This window comes from Lonchura striata, chromosome 1 (genome assembly GCF_046129695.1).
Source record: "Lonchura striata isolate bLonStr1 chromosome 1, bLonStr1.mat, whole genome shotgun sequence".
Taxonomy (NCBI): domain Eukaryota; kingdom Metazoa; phylum Chordata; class Aves; order Passeriformes; family Estrildidae; genus Lonchura; species Lonchura striata.
The window spans coordinates 114601343-114624580 of NC_134603.1; the positions used below are offsets into that span (position 1 = coordinate 114601343).

A 23238-nucleotide genomic window follows, 5' to 3' on the forward strand; every position below is an offset into this window, starting at 1 on the left:
CAGAATCTTGAGCTGGAATCTCTGTAAGCAGTAATCCTTCTATAGGAGTTGTCAGCATTGAAATTATGGTCATAACATGCATTTTGATCAAGAGCAGAGGCTTAAATACTGACATGAGTCACCTAAAAGATTAAATAAAAATATTTTGGAAACATTCTTTGTGAATGGGGCTGACCTAACTTTTAATAACACAAGTTACAACGTTTGTTGACTGCAGCCCGTTTCAGTGTCTTTGGGGCAAGATACTTATGCCAGAACTTGCTGAGTTCATATTTCTCAGTAGAAGGAAAGAAAAACAGTGCACCTTAACCTAATGTTTGAAGCACCAAAATGCATGATTCTGGTAGTCCTGCCCACTGCAGTGACTTGATTTGCTTGGTCACTTATGTGCACCAAGGAAGAGTATTCAGCAGGGCTGATGCTCTCAACTGTTTTGACTGATGCAGTCAAAACTTCAGGAATGAAAAGAATTATTAACTTCAAGTTAACTTCTCTGCCAGAGTTCCTGAGATCATACCGTGAAAGACCTTGCAAAAGGGCATCTTGCCAGTCTGCCTGGAAAAGCTTAAGCCTTCTTCCTTGCCCTCATCCTTTAATAGGACTAGACTTTTAGCAGAGCAGTACAAAAGAATGCTAAGGCAGATCAGTTCTTACATTCCACTTTATCCAAGGTGTAAAATTCTCCATAGAATTTCTTGATACTGTATTTTTAAAAGTTTAACAATATGCCTGGCTAAAAGTTCCTGGTTTTTTACTCTGCCCTAGGTGGTTCTGTGCTCTGTCCTCAGGGATGCTGGGGAGGCAGAAGAGCATACTTTAAAAGGTAGTTTAACAGAACACGTAAAAATACATTTATTCTGTTTGCAGTTAAAATAGTAATATTTACTCTTTCTTTTTTGATCTTGTGTTCTCATGAACATCCTCCGGAGTATGTAGGAGGTTCATTCAGATTCCCTAATGCTTTAAAATTGTTTTCTTTAGTAGTTCTTGAAAATATAAAGAACTGTTGAACTTCGAGATTCTGTTTAATGTGGTGACAGTAGAACATCATTATAGTAAATAAAATTTTCCTCTCAGATATTTGCGCAGATGTTCTTCTGTGAATTAATAAAATACTGGCCCAGACTTCTCATAACTTGTCTTGAAAATCATTGTTACATTTGAGGAGGGCTATGCTATTTTAAGAAGAGAAATTGTGTTTAAAGTAGTGTTTGATTAAATTATATTGACTGGTTTGTACTTTCTCCCTTTAGGAGTTGTTGATAATGTTTCAACAAGAGCAAACTTTTACTGATGTTCACCAGTCTAGGCCAAAGATAGCTACTTTTCCAAACCAGACTACCAAGAAGAACAGTGGCAAGCTTAATTTCTTCCTCCCTTTCTTCAGTAAAGCTGTATTTCCTTCCTGCCATCCCAAACCTCTCCATCAACCGTTTTTGGTACCTCACAGAAGAGCATCACTGCAAAAGCAGCCTGTTACATTTCTAGTTTGTTGGGAAGGGAGGTTGTTAATCTTGAAGAGTAATGCTGATAAATGTCACTAAGTAAGATCACACTGTAGTTCAACTTGTGCAACCTGTGTCTGCCTCCTAAAGGGAGGAGGTAGGACCTGCTTCAGTGGCCCCATTCCAGCCTCAGTCACTGGATGAACTGGGTCAGTCTCTTACAGTGTGGAGTTGCAGCACTTTGAGAAGCTTCAGTCTCTTATCTTTCCTCCACACCCACAAACTGTCAACCCTTTGCTATGGAGCCAGAAAAGTAAGCTGTGTGTTTGTATTGGTGTGGCTGTGAAGAAAGCTGATCAAATGGGAACACAGTGTAACTGACAGGGAAGTACTTTGAATGTCTGGAGCAGCAATTCCCAGAACTCCAGACTGCCCCATTTATCTCTGCAAGATATACTCACGGAGATGCAGTGGTGGTGGTTGAAGTATCAATATTGCTTATTATAATAATAAGAACTTTACTTTTCATGCAAGAGAAATGTGGGATATAGATTTGTAAAGAAGCTATGACAGCTCACTTTCGTGGTTCAGGTTGGAAATGCTCAATAGATGATGCTGGATTTTCTTTCTATTGTAATGAACTGAAGTTGACATGGATACTGCTGAGAAGGACACACTGCAGAGAAGATCACACCTATTAATATCTTAGATTTTTCTCTGATTTGTTGTGCATGTGACTTACTCTTTTAACAAACCTTTGGAGAGAAGTATTTTCTGCATACTTTCCCTTCAGCCAGGCCTGAATCTTCTAGACTGAGCTTCTTGTAACAAAGCCATGGCAAAATTATTTCAATGTCACCTCATACTTAATTCAGTTCTTGAGAGCAGGACATTTTTTTCTCAATATGCTGGAATTGCCTTTATTTAAATGCATACCTGTATTATGGGAATATTTTATATGCAGCACTGGATAAATACAGTAAAGCTTTTGACAGCTATAGAACAAGCCCGCTTGTTTCTGCAAGAAGCAGAGAAAATGGGACCATTCATGTGCTGAATAGCTCAAGTTATTTCTTTTACTTATATGCCACTCCTTAACCTGAGATACTGCTGTTGCCCTGCTGTTGCCCTGCCAGCGCTGCTGGAGTCAAGCGCCAATCCTTGTCCTAGGGAATGGCAGACACGCCTGTGAAGCAGCGCCGCAAGGAGCATCTGCGGGTGACGCGCGGAGGGGACCCGCTACCTGCGCTGCTGCGTGTCGCGGTGCCTCTCTTACATAACTTGCCTGCAGCAAGCCGGGGACAGCTCTGTCCCTCGCCGGGCTGTGACTCCGCACCATGTGATGCGGGCAGACAGCAGCTACCTTCCATGCCTTGCACTTAATCAGTCCTTAGCTCGGAGAGGTCATGCAGAGGATGTCATAAATCGCGGCTGCAACTGCTGCAGTCTTGTGACTGCTGGGAACTTAGCTCCGGGGGAAATCATGTTCCTAGTTCTGCTGGTTTTCTATGGTAATTCTGTAGTCTTTAAAGCTGATACCTCTAAAACCTTAAGATTTTGCTCATTTGCTAGCAGCAGTCTGTCGTTCTTTTTTTCTAATCATAGAAAATGGATTTCATTTGCTGGATTTTGAAATAATACTACTTGAAATCATTAGGTCTTAAAAAATAAATACCAGAGTACATCTCACTGAGATTGAGTGATCTGTGTAGGAATTTCATGGTATTTCTTTCCCTAAATTTCTCGCTGTTTTGCAGGAACTAATGCAGATTATTTGCAGATGAGGACTTTCTCCTTCTTTCCTCTAAAGAAGTATAAAAGAATAAGAGCTACTCCTTCTGGCTCAGAAACTGCCTTAAGGGCAGATCAATTTGAAACTACTGCCTGAAATGTCATTTGTAATTTATTCTTTTTCTTCGGATTAAAATCTTGCTTTAAAACCTGCTGCCCTTTGATTACTTAAACAGTCCTATGTTTCTGAGCTGAAGACTCAGTCCTTCAATGCACAAAAGAAGTCAGCCCAGCTTTTGTAGGGGAATTCCAGTGATAAAACAAGCCAAACTCTCCAGAAACAAGCTGGGTGAAAACACTGCTAGTGTGATAGAGTACTCTCACTTCTAAACTGGAGATTCTTATCACTGCTTACACAGGGGAGAGATTACCAGTTTCTAGTATTTTTAACAAAATCCAGTGATTTTAGAACAGGATGTAAAACATGTACTGACATAGGTACAAAATACTAGACTTGCCTGTTCCATCCTCCCTGAGGGAACCTCTTTGCTCCCCAGTTTGTGTAACTTTGTCTCACGTGGCTACAGATTTGCTCAGCTTCAGAAATAACCCCAAATTCTAACACACAGCTGAAACTTGAGAAACTTCACTGGTGTTTCAGTGCTGAATCATATTAACACTCATGAAACCTTGTTAAAACTTCCTAATAAAAACCTCAACTTCCATTTTAACCCTACACTAACAGCTATCTGTAATTTGAATCCTTATCAGATTTTCATCATTTGGACCATGTTCCTCATGCCCTTCTTCCTTGTGTGAAGTTTAATTAGGTACTATTTATGTGTATTATTAGGTATTTGATAGTCCCTATGTTGCCAAGCAAGAATGTAGTATTTGCTGTTAATTTTTAGCCCATAAATAATGTTTATTTGTTTGGAATGAAGATGTGGAGGAAGGAATAGTTTGGTTAACGCTAACCTTTTTTCTTCTCCCAGTTCCAAGGAAGTTTATTTTAATTTATTGCTTTATTAGCTGAAATTATGTTATAATGGTGTTCAATAGTTTTGGTAGCCTCTTAATTGAAAAAAACTAAGAGAAAAAAAAAACCTTTAGTATGGCTGTAGAAATATACTGCCAGATTATGGGCATGTAACTTGGAACTGGAGAAATGTCTTTGAGGACATTTGGTTTTTTAAACCCATCTTCCATGTTAACCTTTTTGTGTTATTGTTCGTGAATGATCATGATTGCTGAGTACTGTTGGAATTGTGCTTGTTTTTTATTTCACTTAGTCACTTTAAATTTCAAAGGAAGTTTATTGATGTTTTGTTTGTTTGTTTTTGTTTGGGTTTTTTTTCATTCTCTTGCAATACAATACCTACATACTCAGTATCTCGCTGGGATAGTAATAACCCATAGGTACCAGTTAGCACCAGAAATACTGTATCTCTATGCTTGCTGCAATAAATTATAATACTGGATAATGAGCTAGTGTAGAGTAGAAAATCTGAGATAACTTTGAAAACTCTGACTCAGTATCTGATTTTATCAGAACCTTTGCATTCAAACATGTTTTGCATTCCATCTATATCACAAGGATAATTGCATTTAAAATAGGAATAGCTTGTAAAAAGCAGTCTGTCTGCTGCAAACAGAAAAGACAGACAAGTTAAAATTATGCAGTGATTTATATCCTTGTCCCGTGTATGTATGTTAACACCAGACATTGTGTTAATCTGGAGAAGGCTGATCTGGAGCCTGCTGGGAAAAGTACCTTCTAGGCCTAGCACCTGGCACTGGGGGTAATAAGCCAGACTTCATGCAAATTGGGTTTTGGCACCAGTGTTTTCATTGTGTGTTGCTTGGTATCCTATCTTCCCTAAGAATAGTGTCTTAGTCACACACACACCTGCTTTTTCTCCCCCCCACCTCCTGTTTCACCTTAGGCTCATAGCTACCTCCCTTTGCACTCATTTTGCATCAGATCAAACCAAACTCCTCTGCTTGCAATGAGTCAGTTAGTTGGCCAATGTTAAAAGACTGGAAAAAAGATTTGGCAAAAGTCATTGTGCTTAGGGCACCTGTAGGAAGACTGGTATAGGATCTTGAAAAAGGACAAAGTGAACAAAACATGAAATCAAATCCTTCATCCAACTTCAAAACAAGTTCCCATTAAAGTAACCCATATTGCCCAGACTAATAGGATAGATAACTTCTGAGCTGCTTCTATTCATTCCCTCTCTCTGCCTCTGTTGTTCACGGACACTTACTGCCCTACCCTTTCCTTCTGTGAAGCTTTCTAATGTGCTTGTTTTATCTGCCTTTCTGTCATGTGAGAGTTCTCACACATTTCATTAGGTCAGCGTGTCCCCGTCACACTCCTTGTTCATTGCAGACCATGAAGAATGAAACATCTTACTTGAAAATCTTTGCAACGCAATTTCTTAGGCTCTGGTTGTACTTTCAGTGATGGTGAACAGTTGAAGACTCCCCATTTGGAAAACTCTTCCCTGCAATCTTTCAGGTCTTCTGTTGTGTTGGGCATAAAATAAATTTAGTCACTTAAAAAAGCTGACAAAGCAAAAGGGATTTCCTAAACATAATGGGGATCTTTTTGAACAACCACATCAACATCCTGCACTTGTGAGATCTCATCCAGCTTAGATCTTTCCTTCAGCTTGGTCAGACAGACATCTTGCGTTGTTTCCTCTGCCACATCCATGCTTTGCCTTACTTGCCAAGTTTTTAAGAATGTTGTCGGTGATAGCATCCAGTCTGAATTTGGAAAAAATGTTCATTTTAACAGACTTACAGTTCGGAGTAAAGTCTTCCTTTTGACTGTAAAGTTATGGGAAAAGACCTGTTTCTGCACTATATTTGGAAGGAATTCTTCACCTTTCCCCTGACCACAGTGGTAGCTTTTCTTCATGAAATCATTAACTCAGATACCCAAGTGATTTACTACTAAGAGAAGCTTTTCTAGATAAATATTCTTGGGGTTATATGCCTTGGTGGAGTTGGGGTTATTTCGTTGTTTTGGTTAGTTGTTTGAGTGGTTGGGTTGCTTTTTTTTTTTCATGTGTGTTTGGGTTTATATTTGTTTGGTTTTGGGTTTTGATGTTTTTTACCTTTGATGAAGAAGTTATCTGCTATGCAAGGCAAGCTGGAATTCAGGTCTTACATTTTTCTTGAGTGTACCCTGCATGGTAACCCTGCCTGTTGCTTTAGCAGAAACTATATGGCTCACCCACCTTTGAATGGGATTTCTGGACTACAGTTCCAAGTTTTCAATAGACCTAAGCTGATTTTTCATCTATCATAGCAGTTTCTTAGTGTTGGTATGGATTGGTGGGTATACATAAGCAGCATTTAAATATTTTGCTTTGTTTTACTCCTGAACAAACAAAAGTGATAGAAGATCTGCGTGTGTGGATCCCATGCAGATTCATTTCTATTCTTTCTTGCCTGCTTCTATAAGTTTCCTTCATCCCAGCTCTATCTCCAACTCCCTGTAAGAAACAATCCTCTCTAAATGCAGCAGACTTTGGCAGCAATACAATCTGGTTGCCTCTAGCCATTTAATCAACCACTCCTTTTGTAGCATACTTGTGGTGCAAGATCCTTTTTGATGGAAAACTCAGCCCTGAGAAGTGTAAATCATTCTTCCCTGATGGAGCCAAGGAGGATGTATTCCCCAAGTGATCCTTTCTTTACACTGTTTCCTAAGGTATCTTGTTTTGCTGCAGTTTTGTTTCTTGTGGGTTTGCCCCTTTACATGCTGCTTTTAACTCCTGACATTCAAGATTAACAGGCGATAACCTGAGAGGTCATGTAATACTGATGAAAAACCAAGAAAACAGCCTCAAGGCAGCTTCCCTATTCCATGTGCTGCAATGAGCAGCTTTGTTTCAGGCAGCATGTGCTAGGGTACACCATTCATGGTGTGATTTCATACGGGGGAACAACTTTGCTATGGCTGCATTCAAGACTTTTTCACTCAATCACTTCTGAGAAGACAATATTTAGAAGTACTGTCTCCCAGAAGCAATGTTTCTGACAAGAGTGGAGTAAGCCTCAGGACAAAATACAACATGCCAAGGAAGACTCTTCAAGAACAAGGTACCCCTTGGGTCATTCAAAAAACAAATATATGTAATTTCACTTGAAGTGGGGACTTGGTACAAGATGGGTAAGGCTGGCAAAAAGTCTTTTTACATCACGTTCTGGAGGACAAGACTGTTTATTTGTGGTTAATTTATTAGCAGGTGCAGCTCTTTGGCCCATACCTAGACTAAAATTTGACAATTTAAAGACACGGTACTTACAAATATGGTGAATGGAGCTTACCTTTAGTTGTCAGTGCAACAGGAGAGTTATTTAGCTATTTTGAGATTATTTAATGTCCAAAGGCATCTTAAACTGCAAGGAGGCTGATTAAACAGATGTTGGAAAGACTTAAGCAGAAGTTTTAGAGTAAATCGGATGATTGTATTGAGAGCAAATCTTGAATTACTGTGGAAAGGCATAGTCACTAGCCATAAATCTCAAGATGGGAGGAAAAGACATTTCATGGCCAGTTGGACTAATAGAATTTTTCTATTATCAATACCTGTTTCACCCCAACACTTTCTGTCAACAGTACAAATATGGACTGAGAAAGCTGGTAACACACTGATAACAATAGCAAGGAATGGCTATGGATGTGGATGCTGGAAAGTGAGGACCTTTATTTCTCTGACTACAGGCCTTTTTGCAAAGTGTAGCTTTTCACTGGGAACCCTGAGGTGCAAAAATGATTTTGTCTGCAAGGAAGATACCTTAATTGGACATTGTATCAAACCTGTGTTATTTATACTTGAGATTTAATTTTTCTGTTTTGTTTCAGAATCATAACTTGCATTAGCACCCTGTATAATATAGCTCCAGCTAGTTTTCCCTTGTGGTCACTGAAGCTAAATCTCTTCTGCTTTCTATATTAATTAGCTATCTGTATACAATTCTATTTAGTTAAATTTATGACTACACAACACAGACTTTTTTACTCCTGCTCACTTAAATGTATTTCTATCACTATTGTTTCAGTTTTTATCTTTATCTCACCGGAAGTATTTTTTTTTTTCTACCACAGACCCAATAGTTATCTGTCTGAACAGGAAGCATCTAACTATTTCTCAGAATTTACTAAGCTCAGAATGTCCCACAAAAATTTAAATCCAGTTCTTCAAATGTGGGTTAGCTAAGAAACTTCTGCAGCCATCTCCTTCCATCTCAGCCTGGTGTTGCTACACAGGTATTGCCACTTAGGCCTAATTCTGCAAATATTTTTCTTGTGTGACTTTCCCTTTGTTTTTCAAGCTCCCTCCCCTTTACTTCTGTGTTTTAAGAAGAGGGAGCACCAAAGACTGTAGACAATGTGTGTGCAGGAAGTCTTTCATGATGGATATCTGTTTGCACATAACTATCTCAGTCCTGGATCAACACTGAACAGTGAGAGGGATGGGGAAGACAAGGATAACGCTTGGATTTTGAGTAGGAAATTGTAATGGGCTGCCGTGTTGCAAGGGCTGAAGAGTGAGATGCCAAAAAACATCCACACCTCCCAACCCAGCAATTCATCAAGCACTTTGTCAGTGTTTGATGAAGTGTCACATTTGTTGTAGCTTGTTAGCTTGCTTTGGAGAGGTTTAGTTTTTGTATATTGTGGCTGGGAAGGATTTGCGGCTTGCTTAAGTTCTAGATATTACCACATGAGCTATGCAGTGGTGTTTGGGGTGATTGTATGCTCAAAAAGTTACCACCTGTGCTTGTTTGATTAGCACAAGGGTATTGGATTTTTCCAGCAGCACAAAAGGGAATTTGGATTTAAGTAGTTCAGGGGAATTTTGTTTTAAGTTATTCACATGCTCAATTTTGTGGCATTGTGAATCCTGAAAACTGCTTAGCCGTGGTACAGGTTAAAGTATTGGATGTTAAATATCTTCCCTTTTACTTCTGATCCAGAGGAGGTGGCTTATACTAGAGCAAAAAGGAATGTTTCTAGTTAGGAACACGCTGCTTCTTCACTACCTTGCTGAGGGTAGTGACATTCAACTTCTGGCTGTGAAGGCACAATCTTCACAGGTGAGCTTAGCTGATGTCTTCAGCTCTGCCTTACTCAATCTGCTGACTGACCCTGTAGCTGTGAAAGCTAAGTGGCAAAATAAGTATCTGCAGTGATAACTGAATAATGTTCCTCCTTCTGTTGAGAGCTCTGAGCACTTAAGAATCATCTCTCCTTCAGAGTGTCTTTCTGCCTCAACTTTTGAGCAGCAGAGGATGGCTGACCTGGTCATCCAAGAATGATCCCTGGAGAATCAAGAGTATTCCTCTTGTGGCAGCCAGAATACTGAAAACCAGCTGTAATGTCAAAGAAACTGCTGGCCCTCCTAGTGCTTAGGATGGACTGGGAAAGACAGACAGCACCAGTCTGCAGAGACAATCACTGAGCTACATGAGAGAACCACTTCCTGTGCATAATTGTTTTCCTTCCATTCTAGTGTCTACTTCTCCCAAGGACATTAACCCCATATAAGAAGGCTGTCCATATTATTTGTATCAGATAGTTAAAAATATTTCTCTCTTCCTCCTTTCTCCAGTGCCTGCTTTGCAGCAGAAAATTAAATGAGATAACAGAGGGCAGGAGGAGTGATAGAAAATACAGCTCCAGAGAGAACACATTTTAGGGAAAATGAGTGTGAAGAGGAGCAAAGCATAGTGAGAAACAGCCAGAAAGAAATGGAGAGGGAGAAAAACAGATGTGACAGAAGCCATAAAGATTTAGTGAATGAAGTCATTAACATTTGGTAAGTGTGTAATCACATACACACGTCCTTCTTGCCGAATAGTAAGGTACCTGTGGAAATGTGTAGGTCCTCCTTGACTCCTTGTGATATCAGCAAAGGTGATAGCAGTAAAAATGTAGAGTAAATTTTGCAATAGGGATGAATTCACACTCTACATGTGAAAAAATATATTGGTTTATAGATTTCTAGAGCTCCATTTAAAAATAAGTGGAGACAGTCTCTAGTACTTTATTAAGACAGTTTTTAGTCATCAGCTTGAAAATTAAATGAATGTGTAATGAATACATGATAATATGTACTATTTAATAAAGTTTCATCAATGTTTTTTAATGGTTATTGTTTTACCAATTTTAGTGTCAATACTCTTCAAAAGGTACGTTTTTATTAAGTTTCGGTAGTGTTCTGAAAAGGATTGACCTTCGTGGTGTCCTTCACCAGTAAGCTAGTTGGGATGGCAGCTTCCATGGATATTTAAGCTTTTAAATTTTAGGAAAAGATACAGACATTTTGAAAAGTTGTCATACTGAATTGGGTCAAGGTGTTTCTAACCTGGTGTTCTCTTTCCAGTGAATGCCCAGAGAGAAGTAAAATAATGCAGCTACAAGGTGATAGCTCCCAAAATATATTGACATCTTCATGATTTGTGACTTCAAGTTTCTTGAGCCTAGGGATATATCTGCCTGTGTTTTAAAAGGAAAAACAAAAAGCATCAGCACAGATTTTAATTACCTTATCCAGAAGGTATGCAATACATCTGCTTTTGCAGTCCTCAGTTTAAAGACACTTTAATCACAGATATTGCCTATAACCCTAATCATGGCTGAGTTAGTGGCTTTTGAAATTATTTAGATGTATTTTCAAAAGTCCTAAGAAAAGTTTTTAATTGGTAAAGTATGTGCAAAATTGCCAGAATGCTTGTTTTTTAATCCTCTCCTACTTACTTTTGCTATAAATGCAGAAATGCTGTAGAATTTATTTTCCAGTAAAGATAAAAGTAGAAGTTTAGGAAGAAAAATTGCTGACAACCCAAAGTTAAAACAGTAGTAACCAGGGATAGAGGAGAAGAGGAAGAAGTATTTGGGCAGACTCAGGAGTGAAATACTGTACTCTTCAGCAAGATTTCATTTTTGACACCAGTCTTTGGGTAGTGACTTGAGCTTTCCCAGCTCAAGTCGCTGGGAAGGTGGAGGAGTGTTTACCTCCTATTAGGGGCAGTGCGCTTGGATGTGGGGGTGTGGTATTTGTGTATGCACCCATATGTGGGCGAAATGGAAAAATGTGGCTTTATTTCCTCTTCCCATCTCCATTTAGGTAATACACTGATATAAATGTTTTGATCATAACATTGATGAAGTTTTAAGCTGCTTTACTCCTTCTTTTGGTTTGTGTGTTTTGTTGTTGATTTGGGTTTTTTTAAGGGAAAAATTTTAAAATAAAATGTATCTGCTGAATCACTCTGCTGCAGGAACAGAAGAAAACAGAAAACCTCTTCGGACTGCAGTGCTTCTGTGCAAAATGATATGCAGATTTTTCTGTAACAGATATGTTTAAAAGTCATTATGAAATGGCCCTTAAGGCGACTTCCATCTGATACAAGCCAGTGTTGGTGTAGGAGAGTGCTGTATAAAACAAGTACAAACCAAATTCTGAAAAGATCCAGGTCTAACTGGATTATTCAGTCCTTTTTCTGTGTCTGAGATTGATGATCCAAATCACCTAAAATGGTCAAAAGGTAGTTGGATTCAAGGTGTCCTGAACCAAGCCTGTGAAGGATTGGTTTTGCTGTCATCACTCTATGTGCATAATTAGCTATAAGCTTAATTATATGTGTTTGGAGTATGTTAATGTGCGAGTTACACATGGGCATTTGCAGCAGTTGTTTTTTTGCACTATACCTTCACTATTTACGCACAAGAGCCTTAGGTAGGATTCATGAGGTTTACGCAAGTAGGGAATGCTGATTCCTTGTTATTCCAGAGGAAGAGGAGCATTGAGAACTGTTAACATAACCTCTTCTGCAGAGATGGCAGAACTGCACCGTGTTTTCTGAGGTCTGGTCTGTGCCAGCCATCATTTGCACCAGCTCCCTCTGGCATGACTGGGCAAAGCCCAGTGTGTGCCTTGGTGCCTCATCCCAGTTGGAAAGCCTGGGGTGAAGCCAAGGAGGGCAGCAAGCTGTTTGCCAGGGACTTGTGCAGTAGGGCCAGTACTGGCAAGAAGGAGAGTACAGGAATAGTGGATGGAAAATAAAAGGAGTGTCAGACACTTACACCAGGGCTGGTGGGAGGTACCAATGTTTGAATTGGCATCATGCCCTAATGTTAGCCAAAAGGTGCAGCACATTGTTAAATTGCTCAGTGGGAGTTCAGACACAAGCATTGTGCAGTCTAGGGAGTGCAGGATAAGCCAGACAAGTACAATAGAGAACTATGGGAGAGCTGTTCATAGGAGTGCTTTCTTTTATAAACTGTGTTTTTATCGGACAGCTTTTCAATTTCTCTTATCAAAGCTTGACTAAATGCTTCCCTCTTGAGAGTGCTTGAGGGAGTGAGACTGGGATTAATTCACTAGTGGTATCTTAGTCTCATTTTGGTTTGGGTAGCAGCTGCTGATCTGATAAAAGGACTCTGTGGAAAAAGTTGTTTTTCTTAAGTATGCTCTGGATGTATGATACATGCTTGAATTATTAATGGTGCTGCTTCCTATAACCTGTGAGAAGAAAACTGCTCACAGGAGTTTTTGTAAAGCTGTGCAAAGAGGTGGTCTAGGAGGATGAAGTCTGACAGCATCAGACAAATATATCTCTCTAGCCAGACAATGTCCGGAGAGTATTTGCCTCCTGGTCAAATATTAGAATACCTTCATATAAAAAGACCCCAAACAATCAAATACCAAAATCCAACCTCAAGGAAGTATTTATCCTTAGCACCCTCTTCTGGGCAAGCTGACAGGTAAGAGTTCTTAAAATATTTTCTATTCTTTTAAATTACCTTGTCTCCCTAGTATCACTAATGTTCTGAGAAGCTTACAGTTTCTGGTTAAATAACAGGAGTTTACTGTGCATAAAATAAATTTTAAAACTTTTCTTGATGTGGTGGATGTATATTGTTTATTATTTTGTTTTGAATATTTTTCTTTATAATAGTTCATTTCATGCTAGACATTTTTCACATCTCCATGAAGGTGCTACACATGTAGCATTATACAGGCTTTTTAGCATGACTAATGAATGTAGTGGAGACTGAAATAAGCACTGCTTTAGAAACCCAAGCACCTGCAAAACAGCTGTCATTTAACAGAAACAATGTAGACATAATTTCCTTTTACTTTCTTGCTGCCATGGCAGCTTCCTAGTTGTCTGTCATTCTCTGTGTTTGGAATGCCAGTGGTGATGGAGCCACAGGAGAGAACAGCATAGAGCTGCTGGTTTCCCAGTCATAGCTGCAAAAGGTACTTTCCATAAGCAATCACTCAAGTGCCTCTTGACAATGAAGGGCAAGCTTTTCCCATGAAGCCATGGAAACTTGAACATGTGGACTTACTTTGCCAAGTGTGCACCTTTCTGATCTGCCAGCTTGGTTGCTATGTGGTGTCTTATTTGGGAGTGCCCTGTGGAGTGTGAGGTTGTGTCTAACAGGGACTTCTCATCTGCATCTGGCAAAGAGGGCCTTATGTGATCTTCTGTTTTGCTTCGTGCTAAGACTGAATTCTGCATCCCACATTCTGGTTAAGAGAAGTGTCCAAGAGAGAAGGTTTTTATTAAAAATAATATGTTTTCCCAGAAGCTTCTTAGTGAGAGCCAATTCTTTTGCATTCCTAGTAATTTACTTTTTCCTCCTTTTTCTTGGACTTGGTAATTCTGCAAAAAAAATCAGTGTCTCCAGGACTCATTGGAGCTATACAGCAATGATATTTCCTTCATGGAAATTTCACATTCCTACAGTTGGCAGTTTCATACTTTACACTGAGAAAAAGGTGGATGGGATGTAGAACATGCTAGTGTGGTGAGAAGTAGTGAAGGTGTGAAATTTGAGTTACCAGGAAGGCTGATGAAAGAAAGTCAGATGTATAGAATAGAGATGAGTAGGAGAGTAGAAAAATCAAATGACAAGCTAAGTGTTTAGAAGCTAGGAAAAAATTTTACCTAGTTATTTACCTACAGTCCTTGCCAGGGAAATCTTATATTCAGGCTTGAACTTAACTTCCACTTTGAAGACTGAGCATGGGTTCTCATCATGATTCTTCAGTCAGCTGGTGTGTCACTGATCCTTGCCTCTCTGCAGGACAAAAAATACCTTCTTCAATAGACATCCTTGATGTACTGAATAAAGAATGTTTTCCTTGTAGTAGTCTGATTCTTAACCATTTCACTTTGTGCTCTTTCCTCAGAGGATGTGCTGAGTAAAGACGCTGGGGAGTGTGCAATATGCCTGGAAGAGCTGCAGCAAGGAGATACTATAGCACGGCTGCCTTGCCTCTGCATATATCATAAAGGGCAAGTGTTCCTTAGGATGGATATAAAATTTCAGAAGGTTGCATTTATGGGGTAACTCTTCTTAAGGGATGTTTAAAGATGTGCTGAAACATAGTTGCTTTTTGCATTTAAAAATAACAAAGAAACAGCAGTAGCAGCCTTAAAGATGTTTTTTAAATGACATCTTCCTGCATCTCTACCAAATATATCAGAGGTTAATTTTTCCTCCTACAAGCTTCTCATTCTTGGAATATCACCTGAATGAGGAAGGAATGTGTATTATGGCTGAGGAGCTTAGGTTGTGTGGGCTTAAGTTTTGTCAAATGCTAATAGAGTTGTGCAGGGAGAGAGGGAATGTTTTTTTAACCTGTTTCATATTTCTTTTTCATAAGTGTCTGTACTTCACAGAAAGTAAAATGTCAGTGAATGACATAAGCAAGATGATAATGTTAGTAGTGAATTAACCTGTGTATAAAATCTGTAATTTGTAAAATGCTTCCTTAGAAAATTTTAACACTTAAGAAATTTAGATTTTCAACAATGTTTAATACTCAAATATTACTGTGGTGTGGGGTTATTAATTTTTCCTGTGATGCGTGTATATCCATATACTTCTTTGTATAATATAAAATTATACTAGTCATTGAAATGAAGAAACCAATTTATATTTATATCCTACTGCTAATATTACTGGAATTCATGTCAATTATTCTCATATTTTGTCTTGTATCCAACAGCTGCATAGATGAATGGTTTGAAGTAAACAGATCTTGCCCTGAGCATCCATCAGATTAAGACAAGATTCATATTTTTAGGTAATGTTTATTTATGTTCCAACAATAAATAGCTTGATTACCTGAAGTAACTGTACTATTTATTTTTAGTTGTGAATTTACTACTGTGTCTCAGAACTATGATATTAATCAGTAAGGATTGATGTATATTGCAATATAGGCAGAAGGTTTCATCCTTACATGGCATGGCCTTTCCAGTTTTAGTACTGGAAAGTGGTAAGTCAGTGTCAAGAAACCTTTAGCATTAACTTTCTAAGAGTATTTTTCCATAGAAATGAAACAAAATTAAAATAATACAATTGTGTAATTTCGGATTGTTCTGTGAGTACTGGCATGTATTTCTGACAAGGCTTTTGGAATCATATGAAAAGGTTGAAGCTAGGTATTTTCAAAACTACCTTAATGTTAACGCATTCCAGAAGTTTAAAGCATATAAATAAATAAGAAATGTTGATGTGTTTTTATCCATCTTATCTCACAGAAGTTCACATTTTTCCAGTTTATGTTTTGTGTTAATGATTACAGATCTGCAATCTGTGTTAAAAGTTTAAAGGATAGTTTTATTATTTTGTTAACTAACTCAGAAACTTTGTCTTACATTAAACAATTGCCCCTAAGCATTGCAAAGCACACCAACAATCATAATTCTTAGAGAAATAGAGATATCTGAAATTCTGTCTGGTAGGGGAGTTTGGTTTTGTTCTGAGGGAATTTTAAAAAAATCTGAAGTATTCATGACTAGCATTTATTTGTGCATTTGTTTCATGTTGCTTCATGTGTATGTGCTGTAGGGGTAGCAAAGAAAACCTTAAGGAAGATATCCTGCTACTAAGATAATTGTTTTAATCTCAGGGCAGTGTTAGCCAAAATTAATAAACACATTTCCTTTATTGCCCTGAGTCTCTGGTTGTGGCAGAAGGCTGCATGCTGTTCATGAACACCTCTGTCTCTGTACATGCTCATGGCTGTCCAGCCTCATGTTAAATTCTATTTGCTTTTTCCACAGCAGGGATGTGATAACTGGGGGCTTAGAAAAAAGGGGAAGGAAAACTCAGTGGTTGTGCTCATGCTGTTTGAATGGTTTCTGTACTGAAGTAATGGTATTTTGTCCTCTGCTTTTCCAACAGCTGCTTCCACTGATCAGAAAACATAGGAGATGTAAGGTTCCCTTGCTGAACACAGCGTGCCTGGCTTGAGACTTAGTTCTTTGTGGCTGAAAAAGGCAAAGATGGACAGTGACATGGAGAAAGCATTGCAGACACCGTTACTTGACAGTAGTGCTCAGTAAACCAAACACTCATGCAAAGGACACACAGGGATTTTGAAAATGCTGCACATCCTGTAACAATCGACTCCCCAGAGACATTACTGACACTGTTTTGTATCGAAGGCCAAAGTTCCAAATTTCAGCCTAACTTCTGGTTCTGTGAAGAAGCAAGTTATTGGACATGTTTCCTACTGCCTCCAGTGGAAGTGGAGACATTCAATACGTGCTATCTGAGACCCTTGCAGGGGGATGGCCCCAGATTGGAGTGGGAACGTTTTCACCTTCTCATTGGCTGAAGAACAGTAAATGGCAAACTAAATAAAATCTAACAGTGTGACCTTAATTCACTGAATTCACACCCTGTTTTACGTTCTTCACTTTTTTCAAGAACAGAAAACATAACCCGCTCTGTGTAGGAATACTGTATTTCAAAGTTTTGTAACTAAACCTTTGTCACAATGCAGTCCAAAGAATAAAACCAAGACAGGTAACTAATTTATATTGATCAAGCTATAGAGATTGTCGAAATCTGCACATTGTATTGCTATTTAAGTAACTAAAACATCTCTTTTACTGCTCATGCGTCAAAAGGACAGAAAGAAATGCAGCAAAGCAAAATCTTACAGCTATGCAACTTTTTTTAAAATAGGAAAAAGAAAAGAATTACCAATTTTAAGTGCTGCCAGTTAAGGTAATTTGTTTAACGGGTATTTTTTTAAAGATGTTTCAGGTAATTATTTTATTGTACTACTCTCATCTCCAGGCTGCCTGCTGAGGTGTAAATGAATAACTGCAAGTGTGGGCACAGGGAGAGGTTTTTATAGACATGGGCAAGATAACATTGAGGTGGGATTTATGTTTATTTTTCAAACATGTGCAAGTTCATGTTTCCTTGTTTGAATGTTTTTTTTTTGGTCGCAGGATCTGTAGTACATTGCATCTAAACCCTTGGTGTCTTTGTGTGGAGACCAGCATTTGACAGTGTGGGTTTTTGTTTAGTTCGGGTTTTTTCTTTCTTTCTTTTTAAATTCATCTACATTTGTTTAATTTAGTGTTATTTTACTGTATTATATTGGTATACCAGAGCTCCACAAAACACAGGATGTCTCTGGGTGGGTACACTGAGTAAAACTGTGGCTATGTATTAGTTCCCACAAAGTATCACAGTTAAAGTAAATATTTTTTTTAAAAAAAAGGCAATGAACTGGAAGAGATATCAGGGTTTAGAAGCATAATTTTTATATTGATAATTAATTGCAGTAGTTTCTGAATTTCACAACACAGGGAAGAGTTTATGAATATATATTAGCAACAGTATTCTTAGTGAGTTTCAATAGTTAAAATAAGTTGCACAACACTTCAGACTTTTTTCTTGTACATAAATACTTCTGGTTGGATTTTTTTTTGTTTGTTTTGTTTAAGTACACATTTCTCTCTGTTGCTGCTGTGATTTATATCAAAAAGGGCAAAGAATAGGAGGAACTGCTGCTCTCTGGAGAAGAAGTGCAGTTCATGCTCCTAAACTCTCCAAATTTGCTTGAAGAGCAGTTCTTCCCTGGATAACATTTTCTCATGAATGTTGCTCTGTAAAATGCCTTTGTTATGCTGCAAATCTAAAGGAGTCCAAACTAGATAATTGTTGTAATTGCCAGTGCAGTTTCTATACTTTTGGGCTTGCATCACTGGTTTCAGCTGAACCTGTAAGCTATGGGGCCCTGTTGAGTTCTCTTTTTCAGTGGGAGCAGAATCATTTTGTCAAACATTCAATTCTGTAGTCACATCAAATGTACAGTCATTCCCTGTACAGAGTCCTTTTTCAATGAGAATATTTGTATTGCCTTGTATTATCTTGGGGGAGGGAGGGAGGGGATGAGGAATTACAGCAGCTGTGATACTCAAATAATGGTGTTGCCTGCAGGCCCATTTTCCCAATGTTTTAAACTCCTGATATCTTCTGAAAGTAAAACTTTTCCATTTGCATTGATTTAATGTTTACTGTTGGCTTAATGCCTGCAGAAACTCACCTGTAGTCATGTAAAGTGGGTAGGTCATTGTTTTGATGTCCTGTGCTCTGAGGTCATAGATAGTCTTTGGCTTGAGGGTTAAGTATGTGAATACAAGAAACATAAATCTGTGTACAACTTGAGCTCAGATTTGGTAGTTCATATTTCTAGTTCACATACAGTTTCCTCAAAACCCTTCATTTTCTGTGTTCCAATGGAAGTAGCTGATTTAAAGACCCAGCAGTTAGGACTATTGTCCCATGTTTAGGAGCAGTGTTGGAAAAGCAGGTCACTAGCCATTGCACTGGTGATGCTTCTGCAGGCAAGAGTCCATCACTGCTTCCATCAGCACAGTAGAGCAGCAATTCCTTGGATTATTTGAGGAACTGATACAAGGTCACCTTTAGTTTGATGTTCTTGGTATCCATAAATTTCTTCTGAAAGACTGTAGGAGGTTTTCTTGTATTGAAACCTGTAACATGGACCAAGCCCAGAATGACCCTGAAAGCATGAGAGTGATGCTTGGGCTTGAAAATACCAGTGGAAACTCACCTAGGTAAGCTTTCTGTCACCATCAGCTGGCAATGATCATGCTGTAGGCACAGCTCTAGTCACAGACAACACCTTCATTTTGAAAATGTCTTCACAAGGGTGTTGACTCATTGTGCTTCAGAAGGGAAAAATAAACACCAAACAAGTCCTGTGTCTCAAACAAGGAACACCACACTTGTCCACAAGGAGCAATAACTTCAATTTTGGTGCGATATGCTTCTTTGCCTGTAAATATCTCGAGATTGCCAATTCTGTGCTGTGTCAGAGTATTTTCTGTCATCTGGCCTATATCTTCCCTAAGTATGTAAGGGTGTGAAATAATTCCCATACTCAGGTCTGCCATAAACATGCTGTTTGCCAGCAGGGGAAGAGTAGATTTGACACTGTCTTGAAATGTGTGATTTTTCTGAATTTGTAACATGTCTCTTCAGTAGCAACTCGTGTTTTAAAGTTCATAGTGGAGGTGGCTGTGAGTTGGATTGTATATAACATACCCCATACAATAACAAGGTAGTCAAGACTGCTGTCAGCACAGGGCACCCTTTGTCCTGGCTCTAACAAGTCAGTATATCTATAATAATGCTTCCCTTTGGAAGGAGGTAGCTCATTTTCTTTGTGTGTACATTCAGCAATGAACTGAGTGGGATGTAAAAGCAAAAATACAAAGCACACCACAAATTATTGGTATTTTATTTTTGGGAGGGATAAAGCCAAAAACAAAACTATTTGTAGTCAGGTTAGCTGTCATAATCAAGGGTAAGTGTACTGAGGTGTTTTGGAATGGAAAACATGTAGGCAATGTACGAAAATGTGGGTGGATACTTGTGACCTTGGTTTTTCCCTGCTCCCCCCCTTATGATGTAAAGGGGATTTATGACTGAATCTCAAGATTTATACATTTATTCCACTTCTTAATTTTAGGAGCACTGGGTTTTTAATTAAGCCCTGCTGAAAGGCTGGAGAGCTGGTAAAACAGTCAGACTCCCAGGAAACTGAAATCTCAGCAAATATGGGAAAGATAGTTTTTATTCAGAAACGTGGATTTGGTGTTTCTGGAGGGATATGTCTAATATGTGAGATGTACTTAAGAACACTTTTAGAGTGCTGCCTTTTCTGTGTGAGGGCTTTAGAAACTTGCTCCATTTCTTCCGTGTTCCACCAAAAGCCAGGAACTTGGAACTTGAATTTTACTATTCTCTCTTTGTAAATGGTGGCAAAACACATTGGTTTTGAGACAGGCAGTGATCTCTCTGAGTTTCTTGTGGCTTTTAGTCACTTTGCTGTATTCAAAAAGAGTATGCAAATTTGGTACTAATTCTGCTGTGCAGTTGGGATTTTCCTGCTGAGAGACTACCACACACCTGGGAGTGCAGGAGTGCTACTATGGGATCTTCCAGCTCGCCTTTGCTAGTGGAGGATTATCTCTTTTTTTGATGAGCGCTATGTTTGATGATTCACTTTCCACCCTTCCAAGCTTAAAAGTCATTTTAGTATCAATTTCTTCTCTGCCTACCTGAAGACAAGATATATGTTAGGCTATATTCCCATATGAATAGGCTTTCCATTGGCATCAGCAAAAGTGATGTAAGAGGTTGTAAGAGAAGTCTTCTTATGGGTTTCCTACAATCCATACAAATGTGGTTCTTTTCATGCAGCTCCTACCATCTAACTTTTTGCCATTCAAAACACGCTGTGTGAGAAAGTCACAACAGAACTATGCCCAGGATTTGTTTCCTGAATGAAAAATCTGATGTTTCTGTATCTCCACATAAGTAATCTGCTTCTAAAATCAAGTTGGAGACGGTTTAGCCTCTTGGGGATTAAAAAAAACAAACCCAGTCCATACTCTCAAATTACATTTGGTTATCTTACTCCACAGTTATAGGCTGGCTTTCCAAGTTGCTTGTGTTCTGTAAAGTCACGTCTCAATTAGTACATCAGAGCTGATGATGGAATAAGCTATAAAATGAACTCACTGTGGGACATTATTAGTTGTTGAAGACTTGCTCAGGTAAACCACCATAGGAATATCCTGCACCTAAAAAAGGCTGGACTTGGTTCTATCTTGGATCTAATAAGTTGCCAGTGTACAAGAAGTAGAAGGCAGCCAGCCCACTCACTGATCTTTCTGGCAGCTTTTAATCTATGTGTGTTTGTTTGAGAGACTTTTGCCCTTGGGTGTGCTTTGGAGAAGATTTTGCAACGATAAATAGGATTTGCTCGATTTTGGCAGAGTTTCAAGTGTAAGTAACCCGACGTTGCAAGAACATAATCTGTTGCTGAATCCTGTTCCTCTCGTTTTCCCTCAAATCTGTCCCTTTTAATGCTGATATATGTCATAGTAAACACTTCTCAACACGACTGGTCACAAGCTCTCAAAGTGTGAAATTCTGAGAGGAAGAGACATCAAAGCTTGATTCTATACTCCTGTATATATTGAGATGAAGCTGGAATATTTGTTACCATACAGTGAAGACTTCTCCCCTAGCTGATATTGCCAAAGCACAATAACTTTGAAAGAAGAAGGGTGGTGGCTTAGCTGTAGAGGGGATGCTTTAGTGAACTACGCAAAAACTACTTGTAACAAATTTTAAAAGCTGCAGTGTGGCACTGAATGAGTGATCCAGTGTTAACCTTTATCCCTTGATTACAAAATCTCATTCTGGCTCTTCCCACCCTTTGGGTGATACCTGCTGGTAGGGAGCAGAGTGTGTACTCCCTTTTTTTTTTATATGCCTCTTCCTACAGAACTAACCTTGCCCACAGTGAGTTTAGAAGGAAGTCCATGCTAGCTTCTGAAATGCCACCTGTACATGCAGTGGTAATGGACGAGACACCTTCCTTCATTACCCGGAGCAGAAATCGGAATGTAATTTGCAATATCTAATGTAAATGTAAAATATATTTGTTTGTTTTGTTGTTTTGGTTTTTTTTGTTTTTTTTTTTTTGATTGCAAGTTGACTTAAGTTGTTCTAAGGTACTCTTTTCAGTGGTTTGCCAGTACATAATCATGAATGAAAATATTTTTTTATTGATTTTTAGGTTGTATGTTTAACATTCCATTCATGTAAAATATGTACAAATATATGTAATAAATCTTTTGAAGCACATTTTTCCTCACACTTCCAGGGGATGTTTTTTTTAAGTATTGGTGAAAGAGGCATTGCTGTGGGATAGAACTTCTGTATGTCTGTGCTGTAGTCTGAGCTGGAGCAGAGGAAGCAGTGCATGGTTTAGAGTCACAGCCAGTAAAGCAGTGGCATTTCACCTGTCTGCAGTCCTGCAGGTGGGAGTGCAACCCTCTGGGCCAGCCTCTGAGTCCCTCTCAGTCTTCACCTGTCCCACAAGCAGTGATGTGACAGGCTGGTATCCCTCTGGCCAGGGGAGATCTCAGCAGACGAGGTACCTGCTCTTTTGTGGGGGTGGCTAGAGGTTGGAGATGAGATGTCTGTGGTTAATGCATCCTCTGCAGATCTTCAGCAGACATGATGACCTTCAAGGTTAGCATAAGTTAGAGCTGCCAGGTCTGGAGGTAGGGAAACTTATGGGTGGTTTCCAAAGGAAAAAAAAAAAGGAATATGGGGCAAAGATGGTAGCAAACAGTCCTTTCTCATCACATGGAGTCTGGGAACCTCCTTCAGAGGATCAAAGTAACTTAATAGCTGCTCTTTCCTTCAGTTTCCTTAAACCCAAACACCACTTCAGCTTCCTCCCAAAACATTTCATAGCTGCCTCTTTAAAACTGATTCCCTGACAGCATGCCTGTGGCTGTGCAGTGCATGAATTTCTTTGTCCCGGATGGTTACCAGCACTCTGTTCTGTCCCTAAACAGCTGGAAGGAGGCTCTAACAGGCTCCTGCAGAGACATGTTGCTGGAGGAGGGAATTTCTGCCCAAAGCCATTGAGGGTGTTAAATTGTTCTCCAGTGGAGCATCCTGACAAGGGCAGAGCACTGTGATGCATACTGCCTGGAAACTTTCTCCTGAGGCAGTGGCTGCAGCTCTGCAATCAGGTCACCTGCAGCAGGTAGCTGTGTGTCTGAGAGACCTGGCTGGCTTTGTTACCTCTCCAAACCTTCCTGCTTGGCCTGGCAGCAGCTGGGGAGCTGCAGCCCTTGTGCTGAATGTAAA

The 23238-nt window shown here is 39.1% G+C and overlaps 1 protein-coding gene across 1 annotated transcript in view; it reads left to right on the forward strand.

Moving 5' to 3' along the window:
- The window catches only part of ZNRF2 (zinc and ring finger 2), a 58004-nt gene extending 35786 nt beyond the window's left edge, over positions 1-22218 (forward strand). The window contains exons 3-5 of the mRNA XM_021548797.2: positions 14408-14513; positions 15230-15307; positions 16414-22218. Coding sequence (XP_021404472.1) covers positions 14408-14513; positions 15230-15287 — 164 coding nt within the window. The 3' untranslated portion in view covers positions 15288-15307; positions 16414-22218. The remainder of the gene's footprint in view (positions 1-14407; positions 14514-15229; positions 15308-16413) is intronic.
- Positions 22219-23238: the final 1020 nt, after the last annotated feature.